The 15,500-nt window shown below is 48.6% G+C and overlaps 1 protein-coding gene across 13 annotated transcripts in view; it reads left to right on the top strand.

The window, feature by feature from the left end:
- The window catches only part of MYOCD (myocardin), a 306,072-nt gene that overhangs the window by 194,481 nt on the left and 96,091 nt on the right, over positions 1-15,500 (top strand). For 5 of the 13 annotated variants that reach the window (XM_072821093.1, XM_072821080.1, XM_072821077.1 and 2 more), the window contains exon 1: positions 11,504-11,877. The exons of 3 other annotated variants lie outside the window; for them this stretch is intronic. Coding sequence is in view for 4 of the 10 variants with exons in the window: in XM_072821080.1 (XP_072677181.1) it covers positions 11,823-11,877 (55 nt within the window). In the remaining 6 variants the exon portion in view is untranslated. Of the gene's footprint in view, positions 1-11,502; positions 11,878-14,358; positions 14,513-15,500 lie in introns of those variants that run through there. 5 more of the 13 variants (XM_072821094.1, XM_072821088.1, XM_072821091.1 and 2 more) reach the window with 3 other exon arrangements.

Raw genomic sequence — 15,500 nt, 5'->3', positions numbered from 1 at the left:
AAATAATTCATCTGAGTCACTCAAAATCAGCATGTCAGCATGATTCCTAGCAGCCTAATAACACACAAGTCAGAGGAAGTGATCAGCTCACCAGGCTGTCCTCCTAGACTCAGGGCTGGTCAAGGGAACACAGACCTCTCATTAAGTTCCGGTGCTAGAGCTTATGTGGACATCTGGTCAACCTCACTCCATACACATGGGCTAGAGGGTTAGAGAACACCCCAGAGGGGAGAAAGAGAGAGGGAGTGGGCCCAGCTGGTCTGATTTGGGCTCACAGCTCTTAGCCAGGGTAGTACTGCTGGCCATAAGACTTAAAAGATTTCGGGCAGCCCCAGTGGCTTAGAGGTTTAGTGCCCCCTTCAGCCCAGGGCGTGATCCTGGAGTACTGGGATCGAGTTCTGCATCGGGATGGAGACTGCTTCTCCCTCTGCCGTATCTCTGCCTCTCCTTCTCTGTGTGTCTCTCATGAATAAATAAATAAAATCTTTTAAGAAAAGAAAATTTCAAGGGAGGCACTCCAAAGCAAGGGGGTTCCCTAAGATATGGCACCTGGGGTAGGACCCCTTGTCTAAGAATAACAGTCTTTCTGAATCTCAGTTTCCCTGTGTGTAAAATGGGAATAAAACTGGTACTACTTCCCAAGGCTACTGGGTGTATTAAATGAAATAACAAAACCATTCATATCCCTAGAATTTACTTGATGTTAGCTAATGCTGTTGTGTTCTTGTACATACATACATACATTAAATACATACATTTAAATAAGTATTTTGTAGCCCAGATTCAAAAAACTTTTTGATGATAGGTCATGTCTATCAGCATTTAACATATGGCTTTATTTTCTGGCAGGTACAATAGTGTGTTGGCCTACAAAACTGCCAATCAGCAAACCCAAATACAGTAACAACAGCAAAGAAAAAAAGGACACAAAACTTTTTAGACACATTAGTTCTAAGTTCTCAAACTTCTACCAAGTAGGTATTAGTCTTAAGGGTTTTGGTTTTCCTTTTCAAGTAGGGCAAAAACCAGGGGCGCCTGGATGGCTTAGTCAGTTAAGTATCCAACTCCTGGTTTCTGCTCAGGTCATGACCTCAGGGTCCTGGATCGAGCCTCACATTGGGCTCCACACTCAGCAGAGAGTCTGCTTGGGATTCTCTTCCTCTGCTCCTTCTTTCTCTCTCTCTCTCAAATAAATAAATGAATCTTTAAAAAAGAAAACGTAGTACAAAAATAAAACTTAAAACCGAATATCACTGTTTCCATTATTATAATTAACTTAAGCAAGGATCATTCCACATTTGTATTTCTCCTGTGGAATCTTTAGAAAAAACTCAGATGCCAGCCAATGCTCCTCTACCTGCAATACCACCACCTGGCCAGGGGGAGGCACTGATTTCTTGCAAGGACGGTCTGGTTTCATGTTACTGAAAGCTGTTTCAAGAATGCTGACCTTGCCACCCATGTGGAATTGCTCTGACTCTTTCTACCACAGAAAATAATTCTTTCCCAAGGGGTCACTATTCACAGATCCTAATATGTAGCTTTATATATATATATCGCTTTGCCTGCAAATGGGTTGGTTGATGCATAAATCACCACCACCATTATGGTCATCATCATGGCTCTCCTTTTTGGGGGGAGTTTCCCACATGCCCAGCTTTGTCTTAAGAGCTTTATACATATTTATCTGTTGAATCCTCTCCATGACTTTATGACCTAGACATCTTCATCTTGCAGACAAGGAAACTGAGACACAAGGAACAGAGAACTAATTTGCCTGAGGTCACACAGGTAATAAAAGGTAGAGCCTTGAAATTACTCTTGGGCATCTGGCTCTGGAACCCACATCCTTCGCCATAAGTAGTCCCTGTGTTACTACTGCCCCTGTACACAAGGGGAAGAATTATACTGCTAACAGTTCCAGGTTTCAATAAACTTCATTCCAAACTCAACCCATCAGCAGACACATAAATTTTATTGAATCTTCCAGGATCCTCCTTTGGTCACTTTTAACACATTTTCTGTCAAGACTGGAAGATACTGGAAAGCCTTGGACACACAGTTACTATTCTTCAGCTTTGCATGATAATGTAACAAAATCCTGGTTTGTGTGTGCCTGGGAGTGTGTGTGAGGTTTTTCATTGTGTGTGTGTGTGTGTGTGTGTGTTTTAATGGAATGGGTCAGCACCAAGGTCAGTTCACAATAAAGGATTTTCCAGAAGAAAAACAGGAATTGGCAACATACTGTAAGAAAATACTGCATGAGCCAGGAAGTTGCATTGAGATGTTTAAAGTTTCCCTGACTTCAATACTGACCACCCAGAGGAATTAAAAAAAAAAAAAACCCACCTGTCAAAGGCAGGGCATGTGGATACCCAGAGAGGGAAACAAGCAGGCTTCTGAGTCAACTGTTAAAGCAGAGGCTGCAAAAGCTCCTACAAAGAGCAGTCCCACAGAAGCGGGGAGCCCCAAGACCTGGTCTTAGCTCCACCTCTACCTGGAGGGACAACCTCTGGTGGCTCAGTGCCCCTCTTTTCTAAGGCAGCTACTCCAGCCATCAAAAAGTATCCTCAGGGGCACTTGGGTGTCTGCCTTCGGCTCAGGGCGTAATCCTGGGCTCCCCTCAGGGAGCCTGCTTCTCCCTCTGCCTGTGTCTCTGCCTCCCTCTCTGTGTCTCTCATGAATAAATAAATAAAATATTTTTTAAGTGTCTTCAATACCTCACAGGATGGCTATGAGGATCACAAAGGGAAATACTCAGAAGGGCTTCGACAAGGTAAAGGTGCATTTGAATTGAAGCTTGGGGAAAATAGTACAATTGTAAAACGGAAAAGTCTTCTGGGAGGGTGGTGAATGAGATGGAACACAGAAGATTTTTAGGGCAGTGAAACTATTTTATAAGGTGGATCCATGTCATTAGCCCTTCATCCAAACCCGTAGAGCATACACCACCAGAAGTGAGCAATAATGGAGACTCTGGAATATGGGTGATTCTGATATATCACCATAGGTCCATCAGTTATAACAGACCATTTGGCTAGGGGAGGCTTGGGCATGCGGTGGCAGATGGTGTATGGGAAATCCCTGTGCCTTCCTTTCAGTTTCGCTGCGCATCCAGAACTGTGCTAAAAAAGATAGTCTTGATTTAGAAAAAAGAAAAAACTTACAAGAAGAGTCATGCTAAGGGTTGTAACCCCCGTCTTAACACCCTGTGCATTTAAGTCTGAGAGATGCCCGGGTCAATTTCTATAAAACTGACACATCCATTCAACGTATGTTCATAAAAAGGAATTTTGCTACAGAAACATCCAGTGGATTCAAATATCCCTTGGCCTTTGGCTGAAATAAATGATTTTTTTAAAAGATTTTATTTATTTGAGAGGGAGAGAGAGATCACAAGCAGGAGGAGCAGCAGAGGGAAAGGGAGAAGCAGGCTCTCCACTGAGCAGGGAGCCTGATGCAGGGATCATGTCCTGGGATCGTGACTGACGTGAAGGCAGGTGCTTTACCAACAGAGCCACCCAGGTGCCCCATGAATGAATTTTTTTTAAGTTTCTTTTTACTGGACACCAGGTTCCTGAGATGAGTGAGGGTGTTGTTGGCTAACACGGCCCCACCCTGAATTTTCTTTCCTGCTATCATTAACTGGTTTTAATCGCACTTGGATTTTGCCCTTTTCAGGCATTCTTACTTGGAATGGACTGACTTCAATAGTGAGATGTCAGCTTTATTTAGCATGTTCTAACTCCCTGAGTGGGCCCTGTTGTTTTCAGAGGGAGGGAAATACTTCCCACACATGGTGTCCCCCAGAACTCTCCTGCCTCATTCACAGCTCTGGAGACGTGGGATGAAGTAAAGAAGCAGTTTGGAATGCTCTCGAGTGATTGCGGCTCACTGAGTCGTACGGCTGCCTGCAAACCCTCATACTCCCACCCCACACTGGGTAGTGCTTCACTATTCCTTAGCCATAATAGGCGGCCCAGGTTAAGGAGGCCAGGCATGCAGGATTTGTGAGGGCATCTGAAGCAGGTCGGGGATTTATGGGTTTCCATTCTGTTTTCTGGGGAGCGGAGGAGACAGCAGGGATGCTGAGCAAAGTAAGGAGTCAGGAAAACAGAATGTGACCAGTTGCCAAGCAAAAAAAAAAAAAAAAAAAAAAAAAAATTGGTTTGGAAAAGCAAACTCCCAGATCAGACCACATGAACCAAAAGCAGTTTCGTCATCTCTGGAAAGCGTGAATGGAGTGAATCAGAACAAAACAGTCCCCACACCCCAGGCATCATCTCACCACCCCCTGTTCCAACTACTCTTTGAGAGCCCTGTTATAAGACACCTTGGTGAATATAAAGAATAATACGATGTAGCCACAGCCTTCAAGAAGTTTAGAAGCTCTTTGTAGAAGAGAAGATAAAGAGAAAGACGAGAAACACCCGTCTATATATAATAATTCAATCAGAAATTAGGCCGAAGGACAGTTTATTACAAGATGAGTCATGCAGGGAACTAGCAACATAAAATCAAAAGGGAAAATAGATAGTGGGTTATGGACATGAATGAAAACAACGTCTCTGTCCCCCAGGGGCCCATAAAGCCCTGGAAGGATTTTTGTGTTAAAAAGTATCGATAATCCTCCCTGACAAATACAATAACAGGAGTGCATAGGAGATAGGAAAGTAGCAAAGCGAGGAGGGCCAGAGCCTCCCGGCCTGAGCTGTCAAGGAAGATTTCCTGAATAAGGTCATCTGAGTTGGGCTGTGAAATATAAGAAGGATGCTTCGACATAGGAGAAAAGAAGGCATTCTCGGGGAAAAAATGAAACATCTTAGGAAAAGAAAAACAGAGAAAAGCCTCTGTGTTCATAACACTATTTATCATTGCTAGTAGACAGGCAATAAAATGGGAGGGGCAGGAACTAAGGTAGACTTTGTTGGGGTCGAACAATATGGAGCTTTCTATGGCACCCTCAGGAGTGTGGCAGTTGGGAGCCACGGCAGGATTTAGGTAGGAAGCAAAGTGATCCTGCTTGTGATTCAGAAACATCACTTCGGTGACAAAACTTACTTTGCTTAGCATCATAAATCAGCTCCATACACGTCGTTGCAAATGTTAAGATCTCAATTTTTTTTTTTTTTGGTGGCGGAGGAATCTTGCATTGTGTGTATGCACCACATCTTTTTTATCCATTCAACTTGCAATGGACATCAGGGCTCTTTTGGGAAAGTACAGCAGAGAAAGCACTTGGTTCTATGGGTCTAGAGTGTTAGGGAGCAATTTCAGAAAAAAATACAGAGGTGGAAGGAGTTTTGAGAGAAAGGAAAGGATTGAGAATGCCTGGCCCTCAAGAGAATCTAGAAGCACAAACACTAATAAGTGCCGTTGGGACAGGGGCCCTGGGTGGCTCAGCAGCTGAGCATCTGCCTTCGGTCCAGGGTTTGATCCCGGGGTCCTGGGATCGAGTCCCGCATTGGACTCCCCACAGCGAGCCTGCTCCTCCCTCTGCCTGTTTCTCTGCCTCTCTCTGTGTGTGTCTTTCATGAATAAATAAATAAAATCTTTTTTAAAAAGGTGCTATTGGACAAAGATTATTCACATCCTGTGCCCTCCACATATAGAGAAAACAAATGGAAGTGGCCCCAAGAATTGGCATCAAGCAAATTCCATGTATCCAACAGTGAAGGACAACCATGGGTGCCACTCTGTGCAACACGCACTTCCAGCTCCCGTATTCTTGAGGGCAAGCGAGTCCCAGCTGTGCAACAGGCCCGTTGGAGGTACCCGGGACCCCAAGGAAACAGTCACTGCACACATTCGAGGCCAACTAGCTGAAGGAATACTCACAGTGTCGGAATGCACATTCTTTATTTCTGGTCTATGCTCCTCCCCGCCCTCTCAACAGTCATAGCAACAAGGAGGCCCAAGAAGAGGCAGCACATGGATGCATGACTTTTTAGCGCAGTGACCCTGCCCTCTAGTGAATGCGGCCCGACCCAGTGGCTTTAACCCAGAATGATCAAATCACATTGCCTTTCCCTGGCCACAAGCTAGGATGGAGACGTGCAAAGAGAGGGGGACAGGGTGGGAAGCATTGCTGGTAGGCAGTGCCCCCAACCCCCCCCCCACACACACACACGCACACACGCACACACACACACGAGCTGTGACACCTACTTGCAACCGAATCCACTTCCTTTACATTTTAAAGAATGTTCAACTGAGGCAACAGTCCTTCTACATTCACTTTGATGAAGGAAAACAGGTCACATTAATAGGGTGGCTCACATGAGTTCCATCTGAGATTTCATCCCACTATAGCCTAATAATGTCATTGGATGGGGAGCTTGGGGCTGCCTTGCCGCTGTGACCTTAGCCTCTAGAGGCCCAGGATCACCGCTGCATTATGACCCCTGCAGTGCTAGAACACAGTCTGTACTTAATAAATACTTCTGGAATTGAAACAAAGCAGTAGGCTGAGGCTGTGGTCCTCACACAGGTAATTCCTCAAACTGGCAGCACAGAGTTTACTTCCTGGGGCCATGGAGCCTTTTAGGGACCAGAGGTATGTGAGCCTCGTTTGGCTTGCACATGTGTTTGATTGGCTCCAGAGACAGATTTGCCATGAAGTTAATGATGCCTCAGCTTCAGGTCTCCCTCCACCCACTTACATGGGCCCTGTGGGTGCTGGGAGTGGCTGGAAATTCTAAAGAGTTCTAGATTGGAAGGGAAGCCAGGATGCAGTTAGGAAGCATTTCCGCGTTGCCATTTCTGGTCAGTTGATCGAAGGATCCGAATCTTCCATGCCTTCCTTAGTTGCCATTCAACTTCTCAACTTTGGCCAAAAGTCACACTTTCGCAAACCATCACATTTCTGATTTTGCACTCATTTTTTTAAAGCCCCACCCCCACCTCATATTGTATAAGGCTCAGGTCCCACATCCTGAATCTGCCCGTGGTTGACTCATACGGTGTTTTAAGAGTTGGTTTTGTTGTTTGTTTGTCTTTGTTTTTTGAAGTTACTAATACTCATTCACATTTTCAGAAACCAATACATGTCACATTTTACCCTGGGTTCTCTGTTTGTTTGATCTGGAGGGTACAGCAATCAGTTTCTGTTTGGGCAGAATCAACCAGAGCTTTAGGTCATAGCTGCCCCATCTGGACAGGGCCTGTGTGTCCGGTCGGCCACAGACACCCCCGCCCCCCACACGCTCTCCTATCCTTGCTCGAATCATGTGAGTTTGCAAACCCGTGTGCATGCTGGATGTCTACCAGGAGGGCACTCGCCAAAATGGCTTGCACAGATCCCTACTTGCACTTTCAATGACTGGATAAAAGAGGAACAAATGCTCATCAGACACGTGGAAGAAAAAAAAGAGAAAACAGATACCAGATGATACTGGGAAAAGGCATTGGGGACAAGGACATGATGAGATCCAAAAAGACAGTGATGCCCTTTGGTGAGCGAGCGGATTGTGCTAAGAAGAGAACTGGAGGTCCTGAGGTCACGTAAGAGAGCTGTTCCTTTGCTCCCTCCCTGCATCACGAGGAGGTCCACACAAGGCAGGTTCAAGCTGACCACCCTGAGCTGTGCAGTGGACTCACGTCTCCAGACACAACCACTCCCACCTGGCTGAAGGCCTGGGACCACAGTTGTGAAGAGCATAAGACTCAGTGAGTTTTACTCTTGTAGAGCCATCTCCCTTCAGCCTGGGAGGGGCCGGTGAAATGGGACAAATGACATGGCCATGGTTAGGTTATGTGATTGGGCAAATGTAAAGGGGTTTTGCAGATACCATGAAGGTTCCTTAATGGTGTGACTTTGAGTTCACCAAAAGGGAGGTGATCCTGGGTGGGTCTGGCCTAATCAGGGAAGTCCTTCTTAAGGGTCTCTTGTGAAAGAGAGATTCTCCTGCTGGCCTTGGCAGAGCAAGCTGTGATGGGTTCTAGAGCTGCAAGGAGCTGGATTCTACTCAGCCAGTGAGCTTGGAAGAGGATGCTTGGCGTTTGACGGGGTCGCGACCCCAGCCAGCTACCCTGACTGCAGCCCTGGGAAATCCTGAGCCAAGGCACACCCAGAATCCCAACCCACAGGAACCATGAGAGAATAAGCACGTGTGTGCTGTTTTAAGCTGCTCCACTTGCGGTGACTTGTTACACACTCATAGATAACTCAGGGTGAAGTAAAGGAAAGCTGTAACAAAAGCTTCCAGGGTTGCCTGGAATCATCAAGAATGATTGGAGGTCAGGGGATGGTAAAGAGAGGGACCTAAAACACACCAAGGAGAATTGTTCTGGGTGCTCCCCGTGTCCTATCTCAGTTAAACTTCCCAGCCCTTCTGGAAGTAAATATGTGCAACACCATGTTACAGAAAGACATTGAAAACTCACTCCAGGTCACAGAGGGAGCTACGAGTCAGATGAAGGCCTCCCTGATGCAGGCAGCCTAACCACCTTACAGCACAGGCTCGGGAGAGAAGTCACAGGGTCGCACAATGTGGGACAAGTGCCACCATGGTGGTTAAGTTGCAGGACAGAGCTTGGTGGCATGCCATCGCAGCTTTGGCCTGCTGCTCTCCTAGCCGCTTCGGAGATCTTTTCCCCTTGGGAACATCCTCTCCAAATTGTCCCTTTTTTTTCCCAAAAGAAAGCTTGCATAGAGACAGGGAAGGATGAGCTTCTATATGAGCATATTTATATCCAGAGATATTCCACACGGGGGGAGGGGGGGTGGCGCATAAGTCTCAGAGGGCAGACGTCAGCAGCTCTGCGCTGTGATGGGAAAATTGACGTTTGGGTTACCAGCATTTCCCAAACTCACTCAAAAAAGAAACCAAGCTCCCCTACACACACACGCACACACACACACACACTCAGACCCGCGGAGGGAAAAACAATGTATTCCTGTCCAACTCCCTAGGTCACACAGACCCTTACTTTCAATGCTGGCTTCAGCTCTTTCCCTCACAACTTTCGCTGAAAAAGAATTCTCTGCCAGGTTGCGTGGACCTCTTCTCGGCCCTGCGGCGCTCAGGATAAAAATCTGTTTTGTTTTGGGGTTTTTGTTTTGTTTTGTTTTGTTTTTAAATGTTGCCCAGAACAGTTTTTCTCTCTCTCTCTCTCTCTCTCTCTCTCTCTCTCTCTACTCAGTTCATCTTGCAATATTCGCCGTGGCACTGGTCCCTTCCCTACGGAGCACCTCTGTGCCATGGGCAGCTCCAAGGCACTGGAATCTTTCCAGGCTCCTGGGGTCCCCACCCCACCCCCTTGGCTTCTGTCCATTGAAGACCAGGAGCCCCAGGGCTCAACTGGGGATAAGAACCTGCTGGCAGAAGGAGGGCTCACTCTATGTCATGCCAAATAACATCTCCCCTCCCCACTGTTCACGTCTCAGTCCCAGGAGTCTGTTACACTCCTCAGCAAAGAGGAATTAAGGTAACAGGTGGAATTAAGGTTGGCAATCAGCTGACCTTGCACCACGGTTTCCCTAAGTGGGCCCAATTTCATCACAAGCATCCTTAAAGTGGGGATCGGAGCTACTCCGACAGGACGAGAGCCTGTCCCCACCACTGCTGGCTCTGAAGATGGGAGAAGGAGACTGCCAACGAAAGAACATGCATGGCCTCTAGAAGTTGGAACGGGGTAGGGAACCGTTCTCCCCTAGAGCCTCCAGAAGGAAACATAGCCCCGACAGCACCTTGATCTTAGCCCACGAGAACCCATTTCAGACTTCTGACCTCCAGAGCGGCAAGGTAATAAATTGGTGTCCTTTTAATCCACTAAAGCTGTCACTTGTTACCGCAGGACTAGGAAAATAACACACTGTGTGTATGGAAGTACCAGTCACCCAGGTGCTCCTGTGTCTCCCCCCATCCTGTAAGCCACCCCCTCTGCCTCCAGGACCCAGTTCTCAATGGGAGCATGAGTGGGATTGCTCTCCTTCCCCCCTCTTTTTTTTTTTTTTAAGATTTTATTTACTCATGAGAGACTCGGAGAGGCAGAGACACAGACAGAGGGAGAAGCAGACTCCCTGCAGGGAGCCTGATGTGAGACTCGATCCCAGGACCCCGGGGTCATGCCCTGAGCCAAAGGCAGATGCTCAACCACTGAGCCCCCCAGGCGGCCAGCTCTGCCTCCCTTCTGAGGCAGGAACTGAATGGCCTAACTCAGAAAGCCTTCTGTACACAAATCACTGGTCAGATCCAAAGCGTGAGGGCGAGGCTCAGAGAATTCTGGCAGAGGTCTGAACTCAGGGTGCTGGAATCTGTCCTAGGAGCTATTGTCCTATCGGGTCTTCACCTGTCACCCACTGACCTTTCAAGGGTTGCGTTCTCCTGAGACCTAAGCAGTCATGTATGTGATCCAGGAGACCTGGGGCCCAGGCGCATAGAAGGTTGCAAGTAAATTCAACCCAACATCACGTAGGTACACAGTTTGGGTTTTGTTTTTGCTGCTACCACCTACTGAGCAAGCTTCTTGAAACTAGAGTCTTCATTTTAACTCCCCAGGAGCCTTCTTTGCTAATTTGGAGCCCCTTCAGAGCAGGCAAAGCTTATAACCGCTGGCACATCCTAGATGTCCAATAATTCAGTTGGGGTTCCGATTACCCCCACCTCACCCCATCCCACCCCCTCCAAGGAGGGATTCATGCGTAGGAAAAGCCTAGAGCCTTTGCAAGCACAGCCCGACCCCAGCCCTGACATCCCCTGCTCCCAAGACCCTACGGGATGGTGGGGGGCACAGGGCGTCCGTTCCCTAATGTGTCTTTCCCACCACCCAAGAGGGAGGGCCTCGCGTCGCGGGCTGGATCTGCGCGTCCACAGAGTCGGGTTCATCCCGGAAAGTGCGCATCCCGGGAAAACGCAAGGCTGGCTTCTCAGCGGCTCCGCGGCCCGCTGGCCTCTGCCTGCGCCCCGAGGCCCGGGAACGCGGGGAGAAGTTGGGAGCGCGCCGCGCCCGGAGCCCCGCTCGCTTCCACGCGCCCCGAGGCGCGCGCGCGCCCGTCCTGCCCGCCGGGATGGGGGGGCCTCGCACCCACCCCCCGCGCCCCCCACGCTCCCCGCGCGCGCCCGTCCTGCCCGCCGGGATGGGGTGGGGGGCTCTCACCCATCCCGCGCACCCCCGGCGCCCCCTGCGCCCCCCGCGCTTCCCCCGCGCCCTCCCTTCCTGCCCGCCGGCATAGGGTGGGGGGCCTGGCATCCACCCGCCTCCCTCCCCGCGCACCCCTCGCTCCCCGCGCTCGCGTCCGTCCTGCCCGCCGGGATGCGGGGCTCTCACCCACCCCGCGCGCCCCCCGCGCCCCTCGCGCTCCCCCGCGCGCTCCCGTCCTGCCCGCCGGGATGCGGTGGGGGGCCTCGCACCCACCCCGCGCCCCCCCCCCGCGCCGCCCACCCGCGGGGACCCCGCTCCCGCCGCTCCCCCGGCGGCCCGGGCCCCGCTCGCCGCCCCTGATTGGCTGAGCTGCTGTCAGTAGTAAAAAAGTATCAGATGGCAAACTTGGGCCCTTCATAAAGGCGCGGTGGCGATCCTCGGCGCTCGCTGGCAGCCTATGACATCAGCCGGGCACGCCTGGGATGCCGCCGCGGCCGGGCGGCCTCGGAGCAGGAGGAGGGTCCCGCCCGCTGGGAGTCAGTTAGCCCCGCGCAGCGAGGGGGGAGCCGCCGGCTCTGCGGGGACGCGGGGTCCTCGGTCCTCCTGCCCCGGGCGCTCCCGGAGAGCTGGATGAGTTCTGGGTCGTTAGCTGCGCTCAGCGGGGCTCCCGGGAGCCCGATCCCGGTGGAAGACAGGGGGCGTCTGGCCAAGGGACCAGCGGCTCGCTGAGCCTCAACATGACACTCCTGGGGTCTCAGCACTCTTTGCTGATTAGGAGCAAATTCAGATCAGGTAGGGCTAAGGCACTTAGCAAATCCTTGCTGACTTTCCTCCTCCGCACCTCGCCACCCTGGACTGCTTTCCAACCAGCGTCTCGGAGCCGGCGCTTGGCTCCTGCCACTTGGTCCTCCCAGAGCACATTTTCGAAAGTGAAGACTTTTATTTGACTTTGGGGTTGGGAGGAGGAGGGGGTGGGGGACTTTGATGTCTTCCGTGGTCGATGCTTTGAGTTGCCGGATGCGATTTGTTGTTGTTGTTGTTGTTTGGTTGATTTGTGAAAAGGCAAATTCTTTTATTTCATCCCCCACCCGCACCCCATATCTGTGAATAGAAATTTTGGAAGGGTACCTCTGAAAGGGCCAACTTTGAAAATGAACAAATAAGGGATTTCGAGTTTGAGAGCTACATAATATCAGTTGTAACCGCTGAGAAGATGAACCTGATGCTGTGTATTAATAGATACAGGGTCACTTAAAATGTAGCTAATCCAAACAAATGTATTTCCCAAAAAAGTCACTTGGGGGAAGTAAAAATAGCAAATTTGGAGCACACCAAGTATTTAGGATGACATCACTGTAGAAAAAAAAAAAGTCCAGTGCCACAAATATTTTTTCCCAAACCATCTGATATTTATAAATGGAGAATTTCCCCCCAAATTTCTGTGTTAGTGGCGCACAGAGAAACTTCTCAGAGAGGTCGCCGGGTGAAGGTGAGTGGAAGGGACAGCCGGGAAGTGCAGCGGCTCCCCACCAAGGGTTGGTTTAGGCGCCCACAGAAGGTACCAGCGTGTGGGTCTCCCCATTTAGACAGGGAGACACTCGCCGCCTTAAGCTCTTGATCTCAGTAGCACAGTGTGTAATACTGGTTTTATAAAAGTGGTGACAAACCACTCAATAAATGGCAAAATTTCTACCCAGAAGGTGGATTACATTCCTACCCGAACACTCCCTGTAACAGGTGTTAGCAGGATGCGGGCCTCGTTTAGGATGTTCTCAAAGCTCTTGTAAATGGGACCACTCGGTGTTACTTTCACCTGAGATTCATGTTTCAAAAATGAGAAGCATGGGTGTGGAGAGTGAGGGTGGTCTGCGACCTCCTTGGGCGCTTCTGGCTTTTAGATGTCCGTGGGGTCCACTGGAGGTTTCCTAAGGCTCTACGCTGTTGCAGGGAGATGACCCTTCTGGAGCTTCTGTGGCTGGTTGGTCATCTCTTAATGAGCTAGAGACTCTGCCGCTTTGTAATTTGGTCAAAACCGCAAGGCAACACTGCCACCTTTCTGAGGAAGAGAGGATACGGATTTGTTTTGCGGAAAGCCACTGCTCATTTCAGTTGCACCCTTGGCAGTTTTCTTGGGTAGGGGAGGGGCTGGTTTGCCTCTAAAAGGATTTGAAGTACTTGATAGTAAAATCGCAAAACCGACTTCTGGAACTAATCAAGGCATCCTGCCTTGGGGGGGAAAGTGCAGAGGAAAAGGAAGACCGTGTTTTCCCTGTTCCTAATTCCTGTCTGTGGGTCAGTGGAGTCCTGGTGTCTCCTAGGTAGACACCCTGGAGCTTCAGAGAAGTCCAGTTGCCAACTTGCTTTCTCTTTTTTCTTTTTCTTTTTTTTTTTTTCCTGAGCTTGGACAGGCTTTTGTGTCACAGGAAGAGTAGCTTCAGGAAAACATGAGATATCCATGCAGATAGGAACATGCTTAACCCTCCACCTTTTGATAATCGGCCAAACTGGGGTCTGGAGGTGGACAAAGTGCTTTGGTCATTGGAGATGCAAGGGGTTGATAATCTGCACAAGCAGAAAAGCGAGCAGCATGTGCGGCTAAGTAATGCAGTGTTGCAGACCTCGATGATTCTTCCTGGATATAATTGCAAGTCTAGCTGCACCACCTCAGACCTTGGCTAGACGGCCTGCTTGCTAGCAAGAGGGCCTGCCTCTTCCCAAGCAAACTCCATTTATTTTGTGGCTAACCGTGGGCAGGGAAGCCTCTTCTGTTTTGATTTGTGTTCCTGGCTTTTTTCTTTTCTTTCGTGAGCTACTCATAATGTAAATTCACTAAACTCTCCTGCCAGTGTTTGCTTTGATGATAAACCCTGGTGTTACTTATTTAATTAAAATTATTTCAAAAAATAAATGGGACTAAGCCACAGCAAGGCAAATTATTTCAAAAATAAATGCAAGTAAGTTGTTCTCTGATCTCAGCAAGGCACCCCATACTGTAGGGCCTTTTTAAAAGTGAGCAGATGACCATTTTGATTCTGAAATTGGTGTGTATGGCAGCGACGTCCAACCGGCTTTCTGTAAACCGTGCTCGAGTGACCTTGGTATTAAGGATAAAATCCTGCTACAGGAGCAGCAAAGTGGGAAATTTTACATGTGTTAATATATTTAACGTTATAAACTCCTCTTATTTGAGAGGCTGTTGTGGAGTTTCATGGTTGAGTGTGTGAATCCTGAGCCAAGCTCAGGATTGGATTTTTTTTTTTTTTTTTTTTGCAGGTGCCTCTACTTTCGAGCTGTATAAACTTGACCTTGGATAGATTTCATAATTCCCTCTGCCGTGGTTTACTTCACCCAAATAACGGTGATAGGGTTGTTGTGACGGTTGACTGTGATACCACAAGCAGGGCATTTTAAAAATGCCTGGTACTTGGTAAGCCCTCGAAAAATATTGTTCTGACAGTGTGACCCTAGGGGGGTCACTTCCTCCCTCTGAGTCTTGGTTCCTTAACATTGTGTCAGGTTTGGACTAGGTGATCTCGCAGACCCTTTCATAACATTTTGTGGTTTTATGAAAGCACACAAAGACTGGGAACAAACAAAATTGTGATGGGGCTATGTAGCTGTTGGACATAAATGGTGGTAGACTTTTCATACAAGTGCAATAAGTAATATTCCTTTGAGACTGATCATATTTTTACCTTCTTAAAAAATTCTCGCTTGTTTTGTCAAGATCTCTAACCAGTATCACTGTCAGTGGTTTCCCTCAATACCATAATCCTCGTGGCAACAAAACTCCGACTCTAATATATGGATATAGACACACATGCAAACACACACCATGCACCAAGGATCAAAAGGAGAGGGCGAGGGCCATTCATAGATTTCCCTTCAAAAGAACTGCTTATTTCTTTTGCTTTTTGTCTCCTCTTCTGATTCAAACACTCCACGCAAAGGCAGACTCTGGTATCCACCGTGATCCTGCCTCCTTCCCCTGCACAAATTTAGGGCCATCAGATTTAATAAGTAAAAAAAAAAAAAAAAAAAAAAAAAAAAACAGGATGCCCAGTTAAATTTGAATTTCAGGTAAACAAGGATTAATTTTTTAACCTATTGCAAAATTAGGGGCATACTGTTACCTGAAATCCAAACCGAACTAGTCCTTCTGTGTTTTTTCCGGCAAACCCTGCCTTCAACCCAAGCCACCTTGACCAGCACTCTCTGCCACCCCCTCCAATATCCCATCAAGCTCTCGAGACTCTGGGTGCCCAAAGGCTCCTCAAAATGCAAAACTTGCATTTTAGGCATGAAAGAGGAGACTTGAAATGAAATGAGAGGTGTCAGGAGTATGAATGCTGCGTCACCTGGGGTAGAGCCAGCATGTAGGTTGAGGAAAAACATGGGAGCATCTCTTTGGGCTT

This window comes from Canis lupus, chromosome 3 (genome assembly GCF_048164855.1).
Source record: "Canis lupus baileyi chromosome 3, mCanLup2.hap1, whole genome shotgun sequence".
NCBI classification, from domain to species: Eukaryota; Metazoa; Chordata; class Mammalia; order Carnivora; family Canidae; genus Canis; species Canis lupus.
This window is presented reverse-complemented; position numbering and strand designations above follow the sequence as displayed.